Source organism: Alosa pseudoharengus, unplaced genomic scaffold, assembly GCF_046254945.1.
Source record: "Alosa pseudoharengus isolate Yale_2024_CS ecotype anadromous, Long Island Sound unplaced genomic scaffold, YU_APseudo_1.1 YU_APseudo_1.1_scf_4, whole genome shotgun sequence".
NCBI classification, from domain to species: Eukaryota; Metazoa; Chordata; class Actinopteri; order Clupeiformes; family Clupeidae; genus Alosa; species Alosa pseudoharengus.
Window position 1 is genome coordinate 13,529,365 of NW_027468774.1, and position 20,758 is coordinate 13,550,122.

The 20,758-nt window shown below is 41.8% G+C and overlaps 2 protein-coding genes across 4 annotated transcripts in view; one reads left to right on the top strand and one right to left on the bottom strand.

The window, feature by feature from the left end:
- The window catches only part of LOC143101731 (mitochondrial import inner membrane translocase subunit tim16-like), a 98,930-nt gene that overhangs the window by 31,419 nt on the left and 46,753 nt on the right, over window positions 1-20,758 (bottom strand). The window lies entirely within an intron of this gene.
- On the top strand, window positions 1,520-13,962 carry vasnb (vasorin b). The gene is made up of 2 exons (XM_076264896.1): window positions 1,520-1,629; window positions 9,806-13,962. Exon 2 carries the CDS (start codon window positions 9,872-9,874, stop codon window positions 11,978-11,980), a length of 2,109 nt encoding a protein of 702 aa, XP_076121011.1. The 5' UTR covers window positions 1,520-1,629; window positions 9,806-9,871; the 3' UTR covers window positions 11,981-13,962.

Here is a 20,758-nt window from a genome sequence, read left to right on the forward strand (position 1 = left end):
GTCACTTGTTTTGGTGGTTTTAGGTGTCTAAACTAATAGCCAATGTCGCTACAACTTGTCAGCGTTAGTAATTCATTCATATAGTCTAGATATCTCTTCCTTTATAAATTTTTTTTTAACCAAAGTCCTTATGTCACACAAGAATGGTGACTTCACAGCCGCTGGAGGATCTAGTGACTATCACAAATCAGACATCACAAATCAGACAGTAGGCCTAGCATATAGGTCTATTGAGGTTTTTTGCCTCAGTTACGGATCAGGCTACCTGGCTCCATATTAAGGTTTTACAAGTAAAGTTAGGCCTAATTGTTGGCATTATTTTTGTGTTTAGGCTTGGCACACTTTTTTGTTTAGGCATGGGTAGAGGAGAACACATTTTTGTGTTTATGCATGGGTAGAGGAGAGATAGACTTCTCTGCATAGTCTGTCTGCCTCTTCACCTTCTCCATGTTTGTGTACGTACTGTCCACTAGCCTACTGTTTTACTGCCACACTGTTTACATGCTATATTAGCACATATGCACAACCCCTCCCTCCCTCCCACAGCCTGGACTGTGGCTGTACTTGATGCTTAATACCTTATACTTAATACTTGACCAGTGGCTGTAACCCTATTACCTCAACCTATTCTTGCACTGACATATATTTTTTTATATTACCTTGTCTACATTATACATTATTCTCTTATATGTCCATATTTATTTTATGCTGGTCTCTAGACCTTATTCTTGCACTGTTGCACTCACTTATTTGCACCATAACCATGACACTCACTCTCATAGAGCACCTTACAATGCACACTGAATTACAGGCTCAGTCCCTGCCCTGTCATGCTTGATCATCCTTAAGCACATTATGTATAGATTATCTATCTATCTATCTATCTAAATAGCCAATCAAAAATGTGCTCTTTATATGGAATTGATAGTTCAGCAGACTGAGGCCTATTAAAATGACAATGATAGGCTAGTCAATTAATGGAAATAGCCTATGCCTAAATGCAATAAGCTTTATGACTTGTGCAGGTGGTTAATAGGTAGGTTATTTCAGTTCATTTTATTGTCACATAAGCCTTGGCACTTTCCGTGAAAGGGTTGGCATAGCCTATAGGCTGTCACATAAGCCTTGGCACTTTCCGTGAAAGGGTTGACATAGCCTATAGGCTGCATTTCACAGGTTGTGACAGGTCTTCATAGACCTAGCTACCGTTTAGTTACCGGTTTAGTGAGCTGACATCCTAAAAATCAGAACGAAATTGTGCGTTAACTCCACCTTCCCAAAAGAACGCCACTCACCGGATAACTAAAGCTGACTATTTTCAGTTCACTTCGAACCTCGCTCCTCCCATTTCTATCCTCAAAAGCGCGCAGTAGACTCGGGGGTCAAAACATCAGCTTGAAACTATCTCATCGATCCGAAGCTCTTTCTGCCACTGCCACTCCACACACCGGATCGGATGTCTTTCCCCCCGCAAACTATGATAGAGAATAACCTATATTTTTAAATGGCTTCACTGCCACTTGTCAAGGGACACGATTAAAGTTCTTCGTCGACAACGTGGATAAAAAAAGGAATCAGAAGTTTGCTTTGAGAAAGCAAAACCTCCGGAGGGGTACAGGTTTTGAGCCGGTGAGTGATTTTTCCACCTAACTGTAGAAAGTTGCCTAATCAAACGGCTGTTTTTGTCCGCTGATGTGGGCTATAGCCTATTAACAGCGCGTTAAATGGTGTTCTGAAACTTACACAACTGGCCGAAACACATAGGCTATAGCCTATATCATACTTCAAGGTTTGACTGGAAACTGCACTCTCACACAAGTCTCTTACGCCGACTTCATTATCAGCAAGATCATGTTGTTATCCGAGCCAACGACTGCGGTAATGTTTCAACATTGCAATAGCCAAGTAGCGGACCACGCTGACCAATACATTATTTGGATGGCATTTGTCGTAGATATGTAGCCTTAGTGATTGTATACAATGTTTACTATGCCATAAGGGACTGCCCTGCGCGTGTGAATTTAGCTGTCTCCGGTGTTTGTGGCAAGTGCTCTATCAGCGGACAGGCGCCGAAAAATAGGCATAGGCTATAAAATTAAGGGGGCATTCTAACGCGTAACGTGAAAAAGCTTAACGTGGTTTAATATCCCCAAACAGCGATCATTCATCAAAACATTTCTCTCGGACAACTCTCGTCAGGAATACTCACCTCTCGAACAATCAAAACCGAAATCCAAAAAATATGTAGGCCTATGTTATGTTAAGAGTTTTATTCTCCATAGACATCATAGAGAAAAGGACTTGTCCCAAAACAGCAATCAAATTCAAGTTTGAGAGTTGAGCGCACCGCATCAGAACAGATGCTCAGTCTATAGTAGGAATAGGCAGATCACAAATTGATGAAGAAAATAAAACACGTTAAGTGGCTACCTGAATAGAATCTAGGACAGGATTATTAAGGAAACCCTGAACCTGGAAAGGGTTTCAACACTTGGCCTACCTGATGTCTCAATCACGAGCACCAACTGTAGGCTAGTTGGTGCGGGCTGGAGAACGTCCGACACAAAACGAGTTATCAATGTGTATAGGCTACAGATAGATGTGCGGCTGGAAATGATTGCATCCGTCTCTATCAGCGATTTCAGATTTTGTTAGGCCTATATCGAGTCATAATCATTTTGATATGGGATTACTTGCAGATCAGATGCACTATTCCATTATGATTTTTGTAATTAGAAAGAGTAGCCAACTATTTAACTAGGCTATACTCATCAGAAGCCATAAAACAAAGGGCAAAATGTTCAGCTTGCAACCCACTGCTCACACACATTGTTCAAGAGCTGTGCTTTTCATAAAATGTCATTAATCAAATCTAATCTAATCTCTCCTCTCACTGAGGACTGAGTGAATTTGTTGCTGCTCCAATCATTTGACTTAGATAATTATTTTTAGTAGGCCTACCAAGAAAATACCTGGTCACAGCAAATATAGTTGTAAATAGTCTTTTCTGCGACTGTGTTAAGATAGCTGTGAAATATAACTTTTTGCTGTTGCATTTTTTTGTGTAAATGCTGGCCAACAGGCTCTGGTAGCCTAGGCTATACCCCAAAACAGGTGATTGAGTCAGCTGGTGGGGATAAGGGAAATGTCACCACCGCTAAAATGAGGTTTAAATTATCTTGGCACTTGCTACATGGTTGATAACATATGGATTGTGCTTTTTTCCCATACCCACCAATAGCTTGCAGTATTTTTTGTATAGCCTAATTTTGTCAAAACTACAGAGAAGAATCTTTTTTTCAAAATCATTGTTATTTCAACTGCAGCATGAATGTTGGTCATATAGCATCATTCAAAATATACAGAAGAGGGAATAGGGTGTAAAAATGTCAGAGAGGGATTAGGAAATGTACATCTGAGATTGTTTCAGAGAGAGATTATAGATTAGGAAATGCACATCTGAGATTGTATGTATTGCAGGAGTATCCTGGTGCTCTCAGGTATTGTAGTGTCAATGTGATGAATTTTATGTCATTCTGGAGAGTGTAATGAGTGTGCTTCAGTGTGGGTACATGTGTGTGCGTGTTTCAAGTAAGCAGAGAACTTCAGCCTTTCTTAGTCCAGTTCATACTCCCCGTTTCCTGTTTTTCACATACTGTACTCTGATGCAATCCCATTTTTAACGGTGAAGACGTGTGCATTCACCTAACAGCATTCCACAAATGATATCATAATAAGGAAATGTTATTGGAATGCTCTTGAATATTCTCTTAAAGAAGTAAAGAGTTAATTCAGAAACTCACAAATTTTCTCTTCTGCCTGCTACTCTCAAGTGAAGGTAGCTTACCCTCCATAAATGTGTATATCCACAGCATCTGTGAAGAGATAGTGCACAGCCCAACCTCATCTGACTCGATGTCTCTCCCCAGGTGTCTAAATGCCACATCAGTGCTTGTCTTGTGGGCTGTGTTTAGGCTTCAAAGGCATGCAGCTGTTCAGCTGAGGCAGCAGTGTGTGTGTGTTGTGGGGAGGGGGTATCTCATCCCCTGGCCACTCCAAACCCGCCACAAGACCATGAAACCAAATTATGTGTTTAGAAGAACCATCCAGATAAATACACTCACAAAATGACCAATGTCCCAGCTCCAGACCCCCCAAAAAACTGCTGCCTTGCACTCTTGCTTACTCAGACTCTAACTGTTCAGAGAGATTTAAAAAACCTGTCAGGAATTGTAGAGTCTGAGTCACTCATGCTATGGTTACACTAAACATTAACAATAAGTTTAAGTTTGTCGTATAGATTTGATTTATTGTAGGCAACCCTCTCCTGCACACACAATCCCAAACTGTCACACTGTGCTCAAAAGAACAACTCCCAACAAGCCATTCTTGCTGTCCTCAATGTTTCTATTTACAGCTAGGAAAGTAATGAATGTCTTGTACATGTACAGGTGTACAGCCTGAATTTGGATGTATAAACATCAGGTTCACTGTGACTTTCTTGTGTGCTGAAAAAAGCTAGTTTATATTATACCTGCAGTCTGAAAATGACAAACAACAGAAACATGCTTCTATCCACCAAATAAGCACTCCAACGTTTGAGAGGGCCAAGGAGGGACAGAAGGAGAAAGAGAGAAGAAGGGGAATGAGAGCAAGAGGGAAAAAAACTAGAGTACAGGACGGAGGGAGAGAGCCACCACAAATTGGTGCATTTCAGCCCAACAGTAAAAAAAGAAAAGGGACTTTTAATGTAAGGTTGTAATTTCCTCCTGCCTGAACTGTAATTAGGAAATGAGCCTTGAACCAAAGAGAGCGCCAGTCTGCATAAAGTGAATGTACATGCTTTCACATAATCACACACACACACACACACACACACACACACACACACACACACACACACACACACACACACACACACACACACACACACACACACACACTCTCTCACACACATGGAGGTCTGCCCATGAACACTGTTCTACCCCTACCCGGAATCTAACAAGGTCATATCCTTCTGCAGACTCTATTAATGACTAATGAACAGAACAAATAATTTGATAAATATTAACTACTTCCTCAAATCTAACCACACATTTCTTAAAAGACAGTGTTTCAGTTAATCAAGCTCTAGTGTGTGTGAGTGTGTGTGTGTCTGTGTGTGTGTGTGTGTGTGTGTGTGTGCGTGTGTGTGTTTGTATGTATGCAAAGCCTATGACAAGCTTTAATTTAGGATTACACTGATGAACTCCTGTATGTAGGCAAATAAAACACACACACTCCTATTTGTGTGCACAACATATAATGGGCATTAAGTCTTAAGTGTCAAACACATCAAATCAAATGTTACATTTATATATTTTCACTTATTCATATTTATATTTTTATATATATTAATGTTGAGTGTATTTTCTAATGGGAAAGAGGTGTCAGACAGTACATCAACAGCAAACACGGGAAAGACATTTGACATGTCCTGCTAACCCCTGAAACCAGACACTGATTCAGAAACGTTCAGACACCAATGTGTGTGTATAGGCCAGTAAAAATGGCTGCCTATGGGCATCCTAGGCTAATTGACAAAGTTTGCACACCTAATATGTGTAGACTTTCTTCTGATGAAAAGCTTGGTAGTTCAAAACATCACTTAGTGCTAAAGATTTTTTCATACTCATGTTCCATCTATGCATGTCTGATTATTTGATCATTTAACTCATAGAGGAAAAGTTCCAAAAATCCTCATTTCTCTGGAAAAAGCTCCACATCTCTCTCTCACACACACACACACACCAATCTCAGTCCTCCTTTTTTATACACAAGTTCATTTACCTTGTGTGCATTAATGCTACTTCATGCACTGGGACCCTTAAATGCACAAACACAAACATACTTCCAGACCTACAGAAACACACGTTCACTATCTGCTCTCAGACACTAAGCCACAAGGACTAAACTAAACTAGCACAACCAGCTTTTCTCTACATGAACAGACTGGAGGAGTGTGTGTTTGTGCGTGTGTGTGTGTGAGAGAGAGAGACTGAAGATCCTGTACTTCTCACATCAAACAACCCACACTTCTTGTACAATAGACAAGCAGGTATAACCCCCCCCCATATTCTTTCTTAAGAATTCTTTATGAATTATTTAAAAAATCTTTATTAATTCTTTATTCCTTAAGAATTCTTTATTCCTTAAGAATTGTATATGTATAAATGTAATGGATGAGCATATAACGTCATTCCTCTGTTGTAGCGGCTCAGCCCTTGTTCATTATTTAAGCCTAAAGTCTAAAGCCCTTCTAACACTGAGTTTTCATTGCAGAATAATTGCACCTTTACCCGGGCATGTCCGTCCTTTTATACACTCAGTGGCTGTGTCCTCTTGGTGTGTTTATTATGCTGACAGCAAAGTTGGTCTTGTCTGTGCAACTATACAGCCGGACTAGCTGATACATTGTGACGTGACCTATACAAGCTGAGCTGAATGAAGTAGCTGTTTTCAGAACACACAAATCAGACATAAGCATTGACACACACTTTTAGATGCTTTCAGAATCCATAAATTGCTGTGATTATTTTGAGGTCAAAGCAAAAAAATTGACCACTGTTTGGATGAGTGTAACAAGTGAACGTGGAATAATGCCAGCTTTCTCTCTCATTATAGTGGGATCCCTGTGTAAAAGGGGCTAACATTTAGCCACCTGAGTACTTCACTGTACTTTCCTCCCCACCAGCCAAGTGCATTTAACCATAGAAGCAGAGCAGTGTGTGTGTGTTGAAAATTACAATTGGCCCCACATAAAGCTGTGAGGTCATACACAAAGACATACCACACTAGTGACTGCTCTCATCCAGTCATCACTCAAACATTCTGTCTTACTCTTGCCTCATAGCAAACGTCTCTCACATTCCTTCTATTGCCCAGAGAAGAGTCTGTAAAAAGACTGCCTGTTTTTTTTTTTTTGACGTGCATCGATGTTCATATGCCATTTTGCTTTGTATTCTCTTCATTCTTTAATTAATCAATTTTACATCTTCAAAATAGGTGGTCATGGTACCAGAAATGTTGTCAATACCAATGAAATTACACAATTGTTCTCGATAGCCAAATCAATACCATAGTAAAGAAAACCTGATGTGTTTATGTCTAGTTACTCAATAAATTCTCAGACAACGAACTCGAAGGGATTAACTTAAGTAGGTGCTAGGTGTGTTGTCTGTGCTTCCTGTTGCATGGTTCATGGAATTTTGTAATTCTTTGAGGCATTAACAGTCACAACCATGACACTTGTTAGCATGCTTAAGATGACTCTGTCTGTGTCTGTGTGTGTGTGTGTGTGTGGTTAAATTGTGGTTAAAAATGTGTATGAGGCTTCAATCTGCATTCTCTACATGGCTTTACTGATAATAGGGTGAGACACAAACTATAGGCCGTATAGACCACAGACAAAGCTGTAGTGTAACATCCTGAAATTCCTCTGATTTCAAAACTGTGAATGTACATACAAGTGGAAACTTTGCACACACACAAACAGAAGAACAGGTAGAGCGAGTGCCATCAACCACCTCCACTGTGACTTGCAATGCTGGTTACTTAGTAACAATGACAGACTGACACACTGCTCACCGTGAAGTGAAAAAACACATTTTAAGCTTCAGTAAATAAGGGTACACTTTTGTCAAAGTAAAGAAGATCATGGCACACACGCACAAATACAACAGTTAATTGACGAGACAAAAAGAGAGTGTTAGGGAAAGTGTGGACAGGACTAAGGGGTTTCTAGATCAGCACATCTGCTCTTAAGATCTTGCTGTAGTGTGCCATGAAATAAGCTTTCCTTTATGACCCACACAGGCCATCACAACTTTCAGCTACAAGCTTCGCAACGGCAATCTGTCTTGTTCAATTCAGAGAAAACCTTCCCTTTCCGAGGGACGATTTGCACTCTTTTGCACGTCTTTCCCTTTCCTTTCCTAATAGTACACAGTGCAGGGCAGAACGGGCAGTAGGCGTGTGCGTAACGATGACTGATGACACGAGACACACTCCAGGCGTTTCAAGTTTCATTGTGCTTCAGGGAACAACAGATTCCTTCCTCCTCTGCTATTGTGCAATTGTATGTGATATTGAGTGAGCATTGTGGGTAACAGGATCCAGCTGTATATCCATCTATATGGAAATCTTACATATCTCCCGTACATTTACTGCTACTTGATGCAAGCCGCAAGATCACACACACACACAGTGGCTATGTAATGTTTTATTAAAATTGGGAAGTATTAAATACTTCCAAAGCTCCATTAAGCAACATACTTCTGTAATAACACAGTGAAACTGTAGAGCCTGCAGGTGTCAGAACAATAGCTGCCCATAATACCAGAAGAACAAAGAGATTTATCCAATCCAGTGTGCTATTGGGGTGAAGACTGTGGCACCGATTGCAAGACGCAATCTTGAAGTGAAACTCATAATGAAACTGAACTGCTGTGAATCCTAAGAATGTTTAAACAAAAGAGACATGGACTGAGAGAGACAGAGGAGGAGAGAAAATTACAGTCCTGAGGAGCAGCCAAAGCCCCGAGCTTTAAACAAACGACGGGCTCATCACATTCATCTGACAAGTCTGTTCTCTCTCACTGTCTCTGTTTAACAGAGATGCACTTGAGTTAATACCACAGCGTTAAGTCACTCAGCAGGCTGCAAAAGCTGGAGGGTAATCATCTACAGATGGGTATTGGGTCCAGACTGATAAGACATGTGTTTGTATTTGTGTGAGAGGGAAGAAAATCTAATCCATAAAATGTGGCAAATTGCTCAGGATCTATTTTGCGATAAAAAAAACAAACCTCTCATTGTCTCCACAGTGGATGTTTCTACTCATCCTGATCATCGGTGGTAGTGTCCATGGGTATAGCACAGATAAACCGAAGTATTGCAGACTTTTAAAGTGCACAGAGAGCTATAACAAGGAAGGTTTCTGAAGGCAACACACACTGCCTTACTGCCCGCTAGCGTCAAATCAGTGGGCAGCTGCACGGATCTGGCTAATTTTTACAATACAAACAAGCATCACATTCAGCCAAATCTGCACAATGCTGGAAGAAGTTTAATGTGCCCACTAAAAAACAACAACTGAGCACATGTTATAAAATAGTTGAGAACCTTTAATATTAGTATCTAAACAGCAGAACAACATTAGTATCTCTTTTGTTTGATGTGTGTTGAGTGAGAACTTTTTTATTTGTGTGTACATATTTGTGTATAAGACTAATACATTTATGTGTGTGTATGATGACTAATGCATTGATATATTTAACATTACAAGAAAAACACTTCCAAAGAATTTAAACACTAAATTGTTGTATTCCCACAATCCACAAACAAAGGCACCTCTTTCCTAAGTCATGTGGAAAGTCTGCAAAGGCCTTAGGTTTAAGATGTGTGTGTGTGTGTGTGTGTGTGTGTGTGTTTGCACATAAAGAGTTTGAGTCTTTGATCTTTCTGCCCAAACCTGTGCTGATAATCCTACTGTAGCCACATAAAGACAAAAACTACATGCAAAAGCCTGTGTAAATTTACGCAGACTTGTATTTGAAAAGAGGCAGTTAAATTTCATTGAGTGAATTTCACTTTCACTTGTCTGTGTGTGTGTGTGTGTGTGTGTGTGTGTGTGTGTGCCTATACTTTTTTTTTATGCAAAACATTACATTTGACGGAAAACAGCAAACCTCATGTTTGTCATGCTGAAGTTTGCTCAGGTCATTAACCTATCCACTCTCCTTCTCTCTGCCCTCCTCCCCCCCAGTCTCCCCTCCCTCCTGTCCCTCATACAATCCCTCCTATATCTCTCTCCAGATTCTGTGGGGGCAGCATGATGACACCCACCCTCTTGGTGCTGCCATCTCTTCTCCTCCTGTCCTGCAACTATGTGGAACCACTGCCAACAGATTGCCCAAAAGACTGCTCCTGCCCAACTCCAGAATCAATCTTCTGTTTCCAGCGCCGTGCGCCTATCATGCCTTCTGGAGTGCCTGAACCCACTAAAAATCTTTACGTATTTCAGAATGGCATTGAGACACTGAAACAGGATGACTTTACCATGCTTAATAATTTGGAGATGCTGGACATGAGCCAGAACAAGCTCTCGGAACTTCCTGACAGAGTATTCGTTCCATTAACCTCGCTACGTAACCTGGACCTGTCTGCCAATCAGATTACACACATTTCTCAGGAGAGCTTTGCTGGGCTGGAGCTTTTAGAAAGGCTTTACCTTTACAGCAACCTGATCCAAACAATTCATCCTCAGGCCTTTGACGATTTGGAGCATCTACTTGAGCTCAAGCTGCAGGGGAACCAGCTGTTGTCACTACCTTGCCTAAAGATGCCAAGTCTGCTGCTGCTGGACCTGCGTTTCAACACCCTGCCTGTCCTGGGGCCAGGTGACCTACAGACTCCTAACCTAGAATGCCTGAAGTTGGCTGGTCTGGGGTTAACAAGACTAGATGAAGAGCTGCTGGGCGGGCTATCCAATCTCCATGAGCTGGACATCTCCAGTAACATGCTGAGCATGTTCCCTCCAGTGCTGCGACAGACTGGGGGGTTGATTCGGCTAAGTCTGGCCGGGAACCCTATGGATCCCTTGCGCCTGGAGGACTTTGAACAGCTGGGAGAGCTACAAGAGTTGGACATTAGCAACCTCAAGTTGCAGGGGTTTCCAGATGGCTTCCAGCACCTTTTCCCTAACCTGAAGCGGCTTACTGTGGCTGAAAACCCCTTCAACTGCCTTTGCACACTGGCCTGGTTTCCTGGTTGGCTACGAAGCCAGCAGGTCACCCTTGGAAGAACACAAGAGACAAGGTGCCACTTCCCACCACTCAATGCAGGTAAGGTGCTGGAGAGACTGGAACACAGAGACTTTGGCTGCCCGACCACCACAACCCTGACTCCTAGTACAGTGAAGACCACCACCATCCAACCTTTAATTCCCACCACTCTTCCTAGCACCACACAAGCAATTCCTAGACCAGCACCTCCTAACCCCAGTCAGACTCCCTTTACAGACAGCGACAGTAATGAGCCCCCTCCCCCTGCACCCCCTTCTCCGAGTGATGATACAAACACCAACCAGGAATTACTCCTCTGTCCCTCCAACATCTGCCTGAATGGAGGCATCTGCCTTCTAGATCAGCAGGGTCACCTGGAGTGCACCTGCCCCGCCCACGCGTCTGGTACCTACTGTGAGAACGTTGATGATGATGATGATGATGATGATGATGACCACAACACAGAAAAGGCTAATGACAATGACGTCACTCCTGAAGCAACTGTTATCCCAGTAACACCCCTAGACATCAGTCCACGCTTGGTTACCAGCACCTCTATCCTGCTGGACCTACACCGTTACATTGAGGCACGGCCCTATATTCGTGGCATTCGGCTCACATACCGCAACTTGTCTGGCCCTGACCGCCGACCTATACACCTGAATGTGCCAGCCACCTACCCAGAATATACACTGCGTGGCCTGCGCCCGAATTCCACCTACACCGTATGTGCCAGCCCACTGGGGGAGACCATTGGCAAAGACAGCACATGTGTAGAGGCGCATACACCGAGCCAGCTGGCTTCCACCACTGGAGCCCGTGTGGAAGAGCCTCAACTCACCACCATGCTGGTACCAGCCCTCGCCATCCTGCTACTCCTGGTCCTGATCGCTGTTGCTGTGGGTGTGGCCTGCTACCTTCGCCAGAAGCGGGCCAAGGGCCACCTGGCTCTAGACTGTGATCCAGCTCAGCTGGAGCTGGAGGGAGTAAATGAGGGTGTGGAAAATGGGGCGCTGCCACAAAAACAGGGTGAACCAGGCTCAGGCCCCCCCACCGTACTGGGACTGAACGGGGGCCTGGAGTACGAGATCCCCCTGATGCAGGAACACTGTGCTGCCAACAACAACATGGCCACTCTTAAGCCCTCGTACTTCTGATCCTTGACAGGCTCCGCTGGTGGTCACGCCTTTAGCTGGGTGAGGACAGCATCCATTCAGGGACCAGTTAGCCACGCACATAAACAACCATACAAAGAGGAAAAAGCATAAAAGAATATGTACATTTAGATCGCTTCCTGTGCAATACAGTGAAGATATGGAGGGTTATTAGAAATGGGAACATTTATCCTGTCCGCCCTCCAATCAAACCTCTTCTGGGGTTTGTTTCTGTGAATGTGTTGCTGTGCTGGCACTCTTTACGGAAAGAGATGTCCCACACTGGCTTCAGCTCTATAGCAGGGGTCGCATTTCACACTTCAACAGTAAGGCAAGGCAAGAAGTACAAGTGCCCTTGGGGATGAGAGGAAAATCACATTCCTTTTGTGATGCTAATAAATCCCTGAGTCCCTGCACTGATAAGTACCTGTGAGTGGTGTGTATGCCATGGGATGCTTGGTTTGGATTGATCCCTGCCCTCACAACTGACTGAATCTATGAGGTAAGCAGTGTTCAGTTATGTAGCAGTGCACATTGCACCCCAGTGTTGCTCCAGTCGGGAGCAGTGCTACTCTCTGTGAACAACATATGAACTAAATCTCAACGTAATGAAGATGAGGATTCCTGCACAGCCATGATGGCAGATGCTTTTGAAGGCTGTGTCTGGCTCAAAGGCTATGTGAAATCAAATGTGTGGTTTTGTGTTTTTTTTTTACTGTTTGTACATTTTGTATTTGTTTTAGTTGTCTTTTTATCTAGATAAGGGACTGTAACCAGCCCCTTTCACCCTCACCCCATACCTGGACCACATGTGACTTTGCAGACAAAACAGCAGATTAAGTTCTTTGAAGATTAAAAACAAGACTTGTAACACCAAGTCAATCAAAGGATTGTGAATGACAGATACTGAGAGGCTGTACAGGTTCGAAAATAAATCCCTTTTCTTTCCCTGGTCTTTGAGAACCCACACCTCCTTTTCCTTACACTCACATGACCAGATAGCCAGCAACATTACAAAAGGCACAAGCTAAAGCAGTTGACTGAAAAACCCTAATCTTTTTATGTCTTTGTCCAAGCTGACACTATTTTTTAAATAGCTGACAGCTATACAAGGCAGCTTGTAAAAGGCACAGAAATAGAAACCTCCTCACTTTTATCCAGCCATTGCTTTATTAACAGTGTATGATCCTTCAGCACCTCTGGTGCAAGAGCTCATTTACCATTAACTGTCTGTTTAGCCATAAGACCCTGCTCATTCCTCACCAACAAAGTGATATGGCAGGAACAGATTCTGAAATAAACAACTATAATTGATCTTGGAACAGTTTAACCAATAGTTTGAGGAACACTGCCCTGACGTACTCTCCAACAATTCCAGATGCTGTGGTATTTATGATTCCTTGGTATTTATGATTGGTCTGATTATGCATCTGAGCTGTTATGTGGTGTTAATCAAATGAGGTCCACAGAAAAAAGGAGGGAGATACTGATCTGAGACTAGCATGTGGAGATAAAATCTCTGCTTGATGTGTCTCATGTCTAGACAGGTAGTAAGTAGAATCCAGGGAAGAGAGTAAAAGTAAAAGCTGGAAAACATACATAGGTTTGTGGAGGTTATTGGTCACCAGCAACACATTCATCTTCTGTATGTTTGTATTTGATTGTGATATTCATGACAGGGAAAAATTAACAATATTATGATATTTGGCTGTTAACAAAGAATCCAGATGTGATGGGTACTGATTTGACCTCTATGAGGAACATTACTGCAGCAGCTATTTTTCTGTATCTCTATCTTGCTCTAACACACACACACACACACAAAGCACCAGGTACATGAGTTCCTCCTCTTACTCTCATAAGAGTATTAGAACATCACGCCTGGCCTCGTGTCCCTGTATGCTGCATCACACACAAGATAATAAATTTTCTTAAACAGTACATTAGAAACAATGTGAGCAATGTAACTGGAACCCTGGCGCTAAAAAAAGAAGGAAGTATTGAGAATATTCTGGAATATTTTCAGTAGGATTTTAATTTCCCTGTTTGTTTAGGGAAGCTGTTTCATGTATAATGTACATTTGGATGAAGTGTCAATAACTTTAAAATGATGGTATTATGAAAACAAAAAAGCAAAGAAATGTACAATAAAAAATTAAATAAAATGTTTTTGTTGTTTCTCTCACATGCAGACACATAAATACTACCATAAAACTATCTATACTCCAAAACTGAGTTCCTGATAAACTGATTTAGTGATTTAATGATCTGTTTAGTTTGTATGTGTGCTCTGGGACAAGGGAAAAGCAAGCAAAGTGAGCATGGCCTCCCATCATTACTTTTTATGAGAGCTGTTTGGGGGAAGAATATGAGGGAATGTTATTGGATTTATGATTAAAGAGGGATGCTTAGGGCTACATGAGAACATTTTGATTGAAAATACAACAGTAATGTAATTAGAGCATACCTCACATGCGCACTGACTCCATGGTAACAGTTGATGCTACTGACCACCCACATCTTTTATAGGTAAACGCCTGGCAGGGATTTCGAAACACACAGAAAGTGCAAAGGCCTGCTGGCAGGATTTGAGACTCAATTCTCAGCCCTTACTGGCCAGACTGGTACTGGTTCAACTTAAGGTCGAAAAGCACAATTAAAAGGTTCCCTTCTAAAATACATTCAACAACCAATTAGTTGGTGCATTTACTTTCAGTAAATGTACAGTATTTCAAGCTATTTCTCACATCACGGTCAATACTTAGGTGATTGTATTCTCTGTGAGGTGTCCTAAGGGACAAAACATCCACATGTTAACTGTTGGCGTAGTGAATTCCACGATACACTCAGTGGCCATGAGGTTTACTGTAATCATTCACACCTTTTACAACTGGCTAAACTGTCTGTTCTGTGGAAATTAGCCTAATTCCTCCAGTTATTGAACCATCTCTCTGTCTCTTCCTCTGTCTCTTCCTCTCCCTCCCTTCCTCTCTCCCTTGATCATTTCAGAGACTTTTGTACCACTGCTGTTCACTTTCACTTGAATCATAATCCGTTTATAGTTGTTTTACTTACAGTAGGGTCACGGTGAAAGCACATAGAAATGACAGACCTCTCCATTTCTCTCTTTTTTCAGAGGAGATGGACTGAGTAAATGATGATTAGGTTTCCAGTGTGTGTGTGTGTGTGTTTGTAGATATGTATTTAAAATACAGTGTGTGAGAGCATGTGTGTACTTCTAACTACAAGGAGGCCTCTGTCTTCAGTGGCTACAGCAGACCTGGTGCCTGGCATTGTTCCAAACCAATGCTGCCTCAAAGAGCCTACTGTAACCAACCGGCCTGTCTGCCCCCCCCCCCCCCCATCTCCTCTCTCTCTCTCTCTCTCTCTCTCTCTCTCTCTCTCTCTCACACACACACACACACACACACACACACACACACACACACACACACACACACACACACACACACTCACACACACACAAAGACACAGAATCATACACTCTCAAATTATGAAAACATTCCCAAACTAAATTACTGTTAAATAAATATTTTTTAGTGCCTCTAGCCTTTTTTTTCTCCCTCTTTTTTAAAGTTTCTTCTTCAAATCAAAGGTTTGCCTCTGCCATGGGCAACCTGTTCTTTTTTAGACCCGGTAGCAGGACCAATGTTTTGTCCTACCCAAAACAGAATATCATCTTCTCTACCCTCACCTCCTGCTATTAAATAAATCCTTGAGAGAAGTTGCAGCAGCGTATAAAATTGTCCTCCTGCAACTTCTCAAGCACAGCATTTACGCCCGTTTCACAGACTTGCAATTACAACCATTACACACAATAACATGGTATTCCAAATGTAAATCACATGTACTGTATGCTTTGACTAATGTACATGTCTCTTTCTTGTTCACCCCCTTCTCGTCCTCTCCCATTCCCCTCTCTTCATTCAATCTTTCTCTGGTGGCTTTCTCACAATTCAGAGCTGCCAATCAAAAATGAGTTTTGTTCTCCCAGCATCATCTATGTTCTTGCTGTCTGAGGTCTAAGCCATATGATCGGTATAGAGCATTGAGATAATGCCCAATATTAGTGCTGCTATATAACTAAACAAAATTGAGCTGAATTGCACTGTTGAAAAGAATGCACGTCAGCCAAGCTCAGAGAGTGACACTAGGTTGGCACCTGTTTTATATAAGCAAAAATTATTGCATCAAGGTAATCGCAACTTTTGTGGTGTAGTCTGGACACCCTCCATGGACATTCGTTTTAAATCTCATTGAACCACCTCCACAAAACAAAAAAGAGACGATGTGGCACATGATGTGCGTGTGTGTGTGTGTGTGTGTGTGTGTGTGTGCGCGTGAGTGTATATATGTGTGTGTGTGTGTGTGTGTGTGTGTGTGTGTGTGTGTGCGTGCGTGAGTGTATATGTGTGTGTGTGTGTGTGTGTGTGTGTGTGTGTGTGTGTGTGTGTGTGTGCATGTGTCTGCTTGAGTGTGTGTGTGTGTGCGTGTGTGTGCAGCTTACAGCAAACAGTGTTCTGTGCAATGCTTCAGTCAAATCACCAACCAATTTCTACAATGGACCTGACATGTTTATTTTCAAATGACTATCAATATCATATCATTACTATATATAAACTTTTAAAATTGCTATTTAGAACTACTCTTAGATTACTATTAGAAGTAACATTTGCGATTTGTGTAACAGAATCTCTATTTGTTGCATTGACAGCCTGATGTTTGTACACCACAAAGAACTTTGGCTTGTGTCCCTGTAGGCATACTTCTGACCAAAGTGAAAAGCTTCAAGCAAACATCAGCTAGACAAGGACCTAAACATGTTTAAACCACAAACAAAAACTCATATTCAACAATTAACTATGTCCAATGGCTTCATCACCTCAGAGAGGAGCATATGCCCACCAGTTCTAACAAGCGATAGCAATAGTAACTACAAAAATACCTTTTCACCAAACCACACAAATATTTCATTCCAAGAGAGGCATCATTTGACAACTGCTACATTCCATCTAAATGGAAATGCACAATCATATAGGGACTGTTGTTGTTGTTGTTGTTAATATTGAAGAAAAAAGGTTTATATAGCTTCACTAACCAGCTTTAAAACCCTTTCATTACAGGTTTATTAAATACTGGCCTAAGCCCAAATATGGCAGGTCAAATATCAGCCATGGTGTTTCTAAAAGATTCCTTGTGTTCCTTTGAGATAAATGCACACAGGATTGTGAATATACTGTACCCCATGGGGACTAATTGCTGACAGCTCCTAAAAACAGCCCACAGTTATTTTTCTCAATTCCGAACAGTCAGAAATGCAGCATAGCACTCATTTCTAACATGACTGAAATATCTGCAGGCTTTGCAGTTTACAACACATACACATACACACAATCACAAATACTCTATCGGTTTCTTGTGTGAATGTGTCTGTTTGGTCCTAGTGTTTGTGTCGACCTGTGGAAGTACAACCCCAAAACAGAAAAAGTTGGGACGTTGTGTAAAATGCAAATAAAAACAGAATGTCATAATATAAGTCTCGTAAACCCATATTTAGCAGCAAAAAGGAGATAGACAACATATCAAATGTTGAAAATGAAAATTTGGACTATTTCATGGAAAGTATATGTCAATTTTGAATTTGATGCCAGCAACATGTTTCAAAAAAAGTTGGGACGGGAGCATGTTTACCACTGTGCTGCTTCACCTCTTCATTTAACACAATTCTGTAAATGTTTAGGAACTGAGGAGACCATTTGCTACAGTTTTGATAATGAAATGTTGTCCCATTACTCCCCGATTTCAGTTGCTCAACATAGGATTTCAGTTGCTCAACAGTATGGGGTATTTTAGTCATGCTTTTCATTCCATTATGCACCTAATTTGACAAATCTGGACTGCAGACAGGCCATTTTATCACATGGACTCTTCCTCTATGGAGAAATACTATTTAAATATGTGCAGAATTCATTTTGGCATTGTTTTCCTGAAATATTCAAGGTCATCCCTGGAAAAGACATTGCCTGGATGGCAGTATATGTTGCTCAAAACGTGTATACATCATTCAGAATTGATTGTGCTTTGCCAAATGTGCAAGATGCCCATGCTGTAGGCATTAATGCTCCTCCACACCGTCATAGATGTTGGGTTTCGAACTGAGCACTAAAACAAGTTGGATAGGTTGGATACTTGGATAGGCCCTCTCCTCTTTAGCCCAGATGAGTCCATGATTTCCAAAAAGATGGCAAACGTTGATTGGTCTAACCACAGGATCTTTTTTCATGTTACCTCAGTCCATTTTAAACAAGCTCAGGCCCAGATAAGAGGGTGGTAATTCTGTATCATGTCTCAATACAATTTTAGCTGTTACAATTTTGGCTGCAGTTTTTGAATTGAGTATCAAACTGGGCACATAGACAATTGTTATCAGAGGTTTTCCTGAGCCCATACAATGTCAGGTCTGAAAACAGGTCTGGTGTTGATGCAGTGCCATCTGAGGTCCAAAAGACCTCAGCCATCCAATTTGTTTTTCAGCTATTTCCCCTGTTTGCAACGATTTCTCTGGATTCTCTGAATGTTTTGATAATATGTCCTGTAGATGATGAACTCCCTAAATACGTCACAATTTCATGTCAAGAAGCATTACAAATTATATTGTTTCATCATTTGTGCACACAGGTTTACACAGAGTGATGAATACCCCTACATCTTTACTTTTAAGAGACCCTGCCTCTCTGGGATGCTCTTTTTCATACCCAATCGTGTTGCCAGTTACCCTAATTAGTTGTGAAACATTCTCCCTTTTATTTTCTTTATCATTACACAAGTTTTCTAGCATTTTGTTACCCCCGTCCCAACTTTTTTTGAAACATGTTGCTGGTATCAAATTCAAAATTAACATATATTTTCCATGAAATAGTCAAATTTCTCATTTTCAACATTTGATATGTTGTCTGTGTCCTTTTTGCAGCTAAATATGAGTTTAAGAAATTTGCAGATTATTACATTCTGTTTTTATTCACATTTTTCACAACGTCCCAACTTTTTCTGTTTTGGGGTTGTATTTGCATGCATTTCTCTCGCTAAACTGTTGTCTTGGCGGCTTCTGGCTATGTACTGACTCCACACAATCTGTGTCACAGTATGTTATGGCAACTGCTCTACCTCCAACCGGAAAGCACAGCAGAGGGTGGTGAAAACTGCACAACGCATCACCGGTTCCTCACTCCCCTCCATCAAGACCATCCAGGATAAACAATGCTTGCGTAAGGTGCGCAGCATCATCAAAGACTGTTCGCACCCCAACCACAGACTATTCACCCCACTCCCCTCCGGGAGGTGTTACAGGTCTCTCTGTACCCCCAACCCCCCCCCCCCCCTAGCACTTTTCTGCTTTTTTGCACTTCTGGTTAGACGAAAACTGCACATTGACAATAAAGTTGAATCTAGTCTAATCTTATCTAACCAACAGGGTTTAAATAGCTATAAACTGGAAAAGAAAACCAAAACAGAGCATTGTAATGTAATGGTTATGGGATTTGACAGACGCTTTTGTCCAAAGCAACATACAATAAAAACAATACAATAGCTAAAATTAACAGTGAACAATTATAATGTTGGTAAGACTACATTAAGGAGAATAGCAATAATAAACAATAATGTCATGTCACAATAGCATAACAAATACTATAATAAACAAACCATAACTCAATGTAACTACACTGTTAGAAAAATTATGGTAGAAATAACTCAATCATCTTGTTGATGATGTTAATGAAGCAAGATTGTCCTCTTGTTGAAGACCCTATTACTCTCTTTGTTCTTAAACCACTCACTTTCCATTCTGTTTTCCCCTTTACTTGATCCTCTACTTCATTATCGTCCACATTTCATCTCTGTCATTGTCTTTTTCTATCTCTCTCTTAGGCTCTTTCTTTTCCCAGTGGCGTGTGGCTCAGCAAGGACCTCTCCACCGCAGAGCACAAACAAGGGCGTCCGCCGTGCTGCCTGACTGACGCCTGGGCTGCCGCCTGCCCCTCCACCCCTCCACCCTTTTGTGGGCAGCCCCAGAGGAAAGTGCAGATCAGCAGCACCACAGCCCCTTCATCAACCATCAACCACACCAGCTTCTAAATGCAGCCATAGACAGAGACAGAGAAAGAAACAGAAACTCAGATAGAGAAGGAAAGAGAGAGAAAGAAAGAAAGAGGGCAAAAAAAAAAGAGAGAGAGAGAGAGAGAAAGAAAAAAAAGAGGGAAAACGAGAGAGAGATGAATGTGGGAGATATGGAGACAGAGTATGAAAAGAAGAGAAGAAAAAAGACATGGTGGAGGGTGCAGACAGGGAAAGCAGAGTGAGCGTAGGGCTTGGGAGGGGGTGCATGTGCTTACGGCTGCAGTTCTCCAGAGGGGCCGGCTGTGAGGGCTGTAATCTGCCCGACCGCAGCGAGGTCACTCGCAGCTTCTGCCTTAGCCACACGGATCCCTCACCAGTACCACTCTGCTTGATCAGGCCCCACTCCAGAAGGACATCTCAAAACTGTGGTCGGGCATGTTTGTGTCTGTGGGTGTGTGTGCGTGTGTGTGTGTGTGTTTGCGATGTGCATTTCTGTGATGTGATGCACATATAAATGCATTGCCAACGATCCAATACATTAAATATACACATAAAGTAGCTGCTGTTGTGTTAATACAATTCATACGCTATTGTGACAGTGCAATTTGACACCATTTGATTCTGTTGTACACAAGTGCTGAATAT

Excerpts from the sequence above, each read along its gene's own strand:
- vasnb (XM_076264896.1), top strand. The coding sequence starts at position 9,872 with ATGATGACACCCACCCTCTTGGTGCTGCCATCTCTTCTCCTCCTGTCC.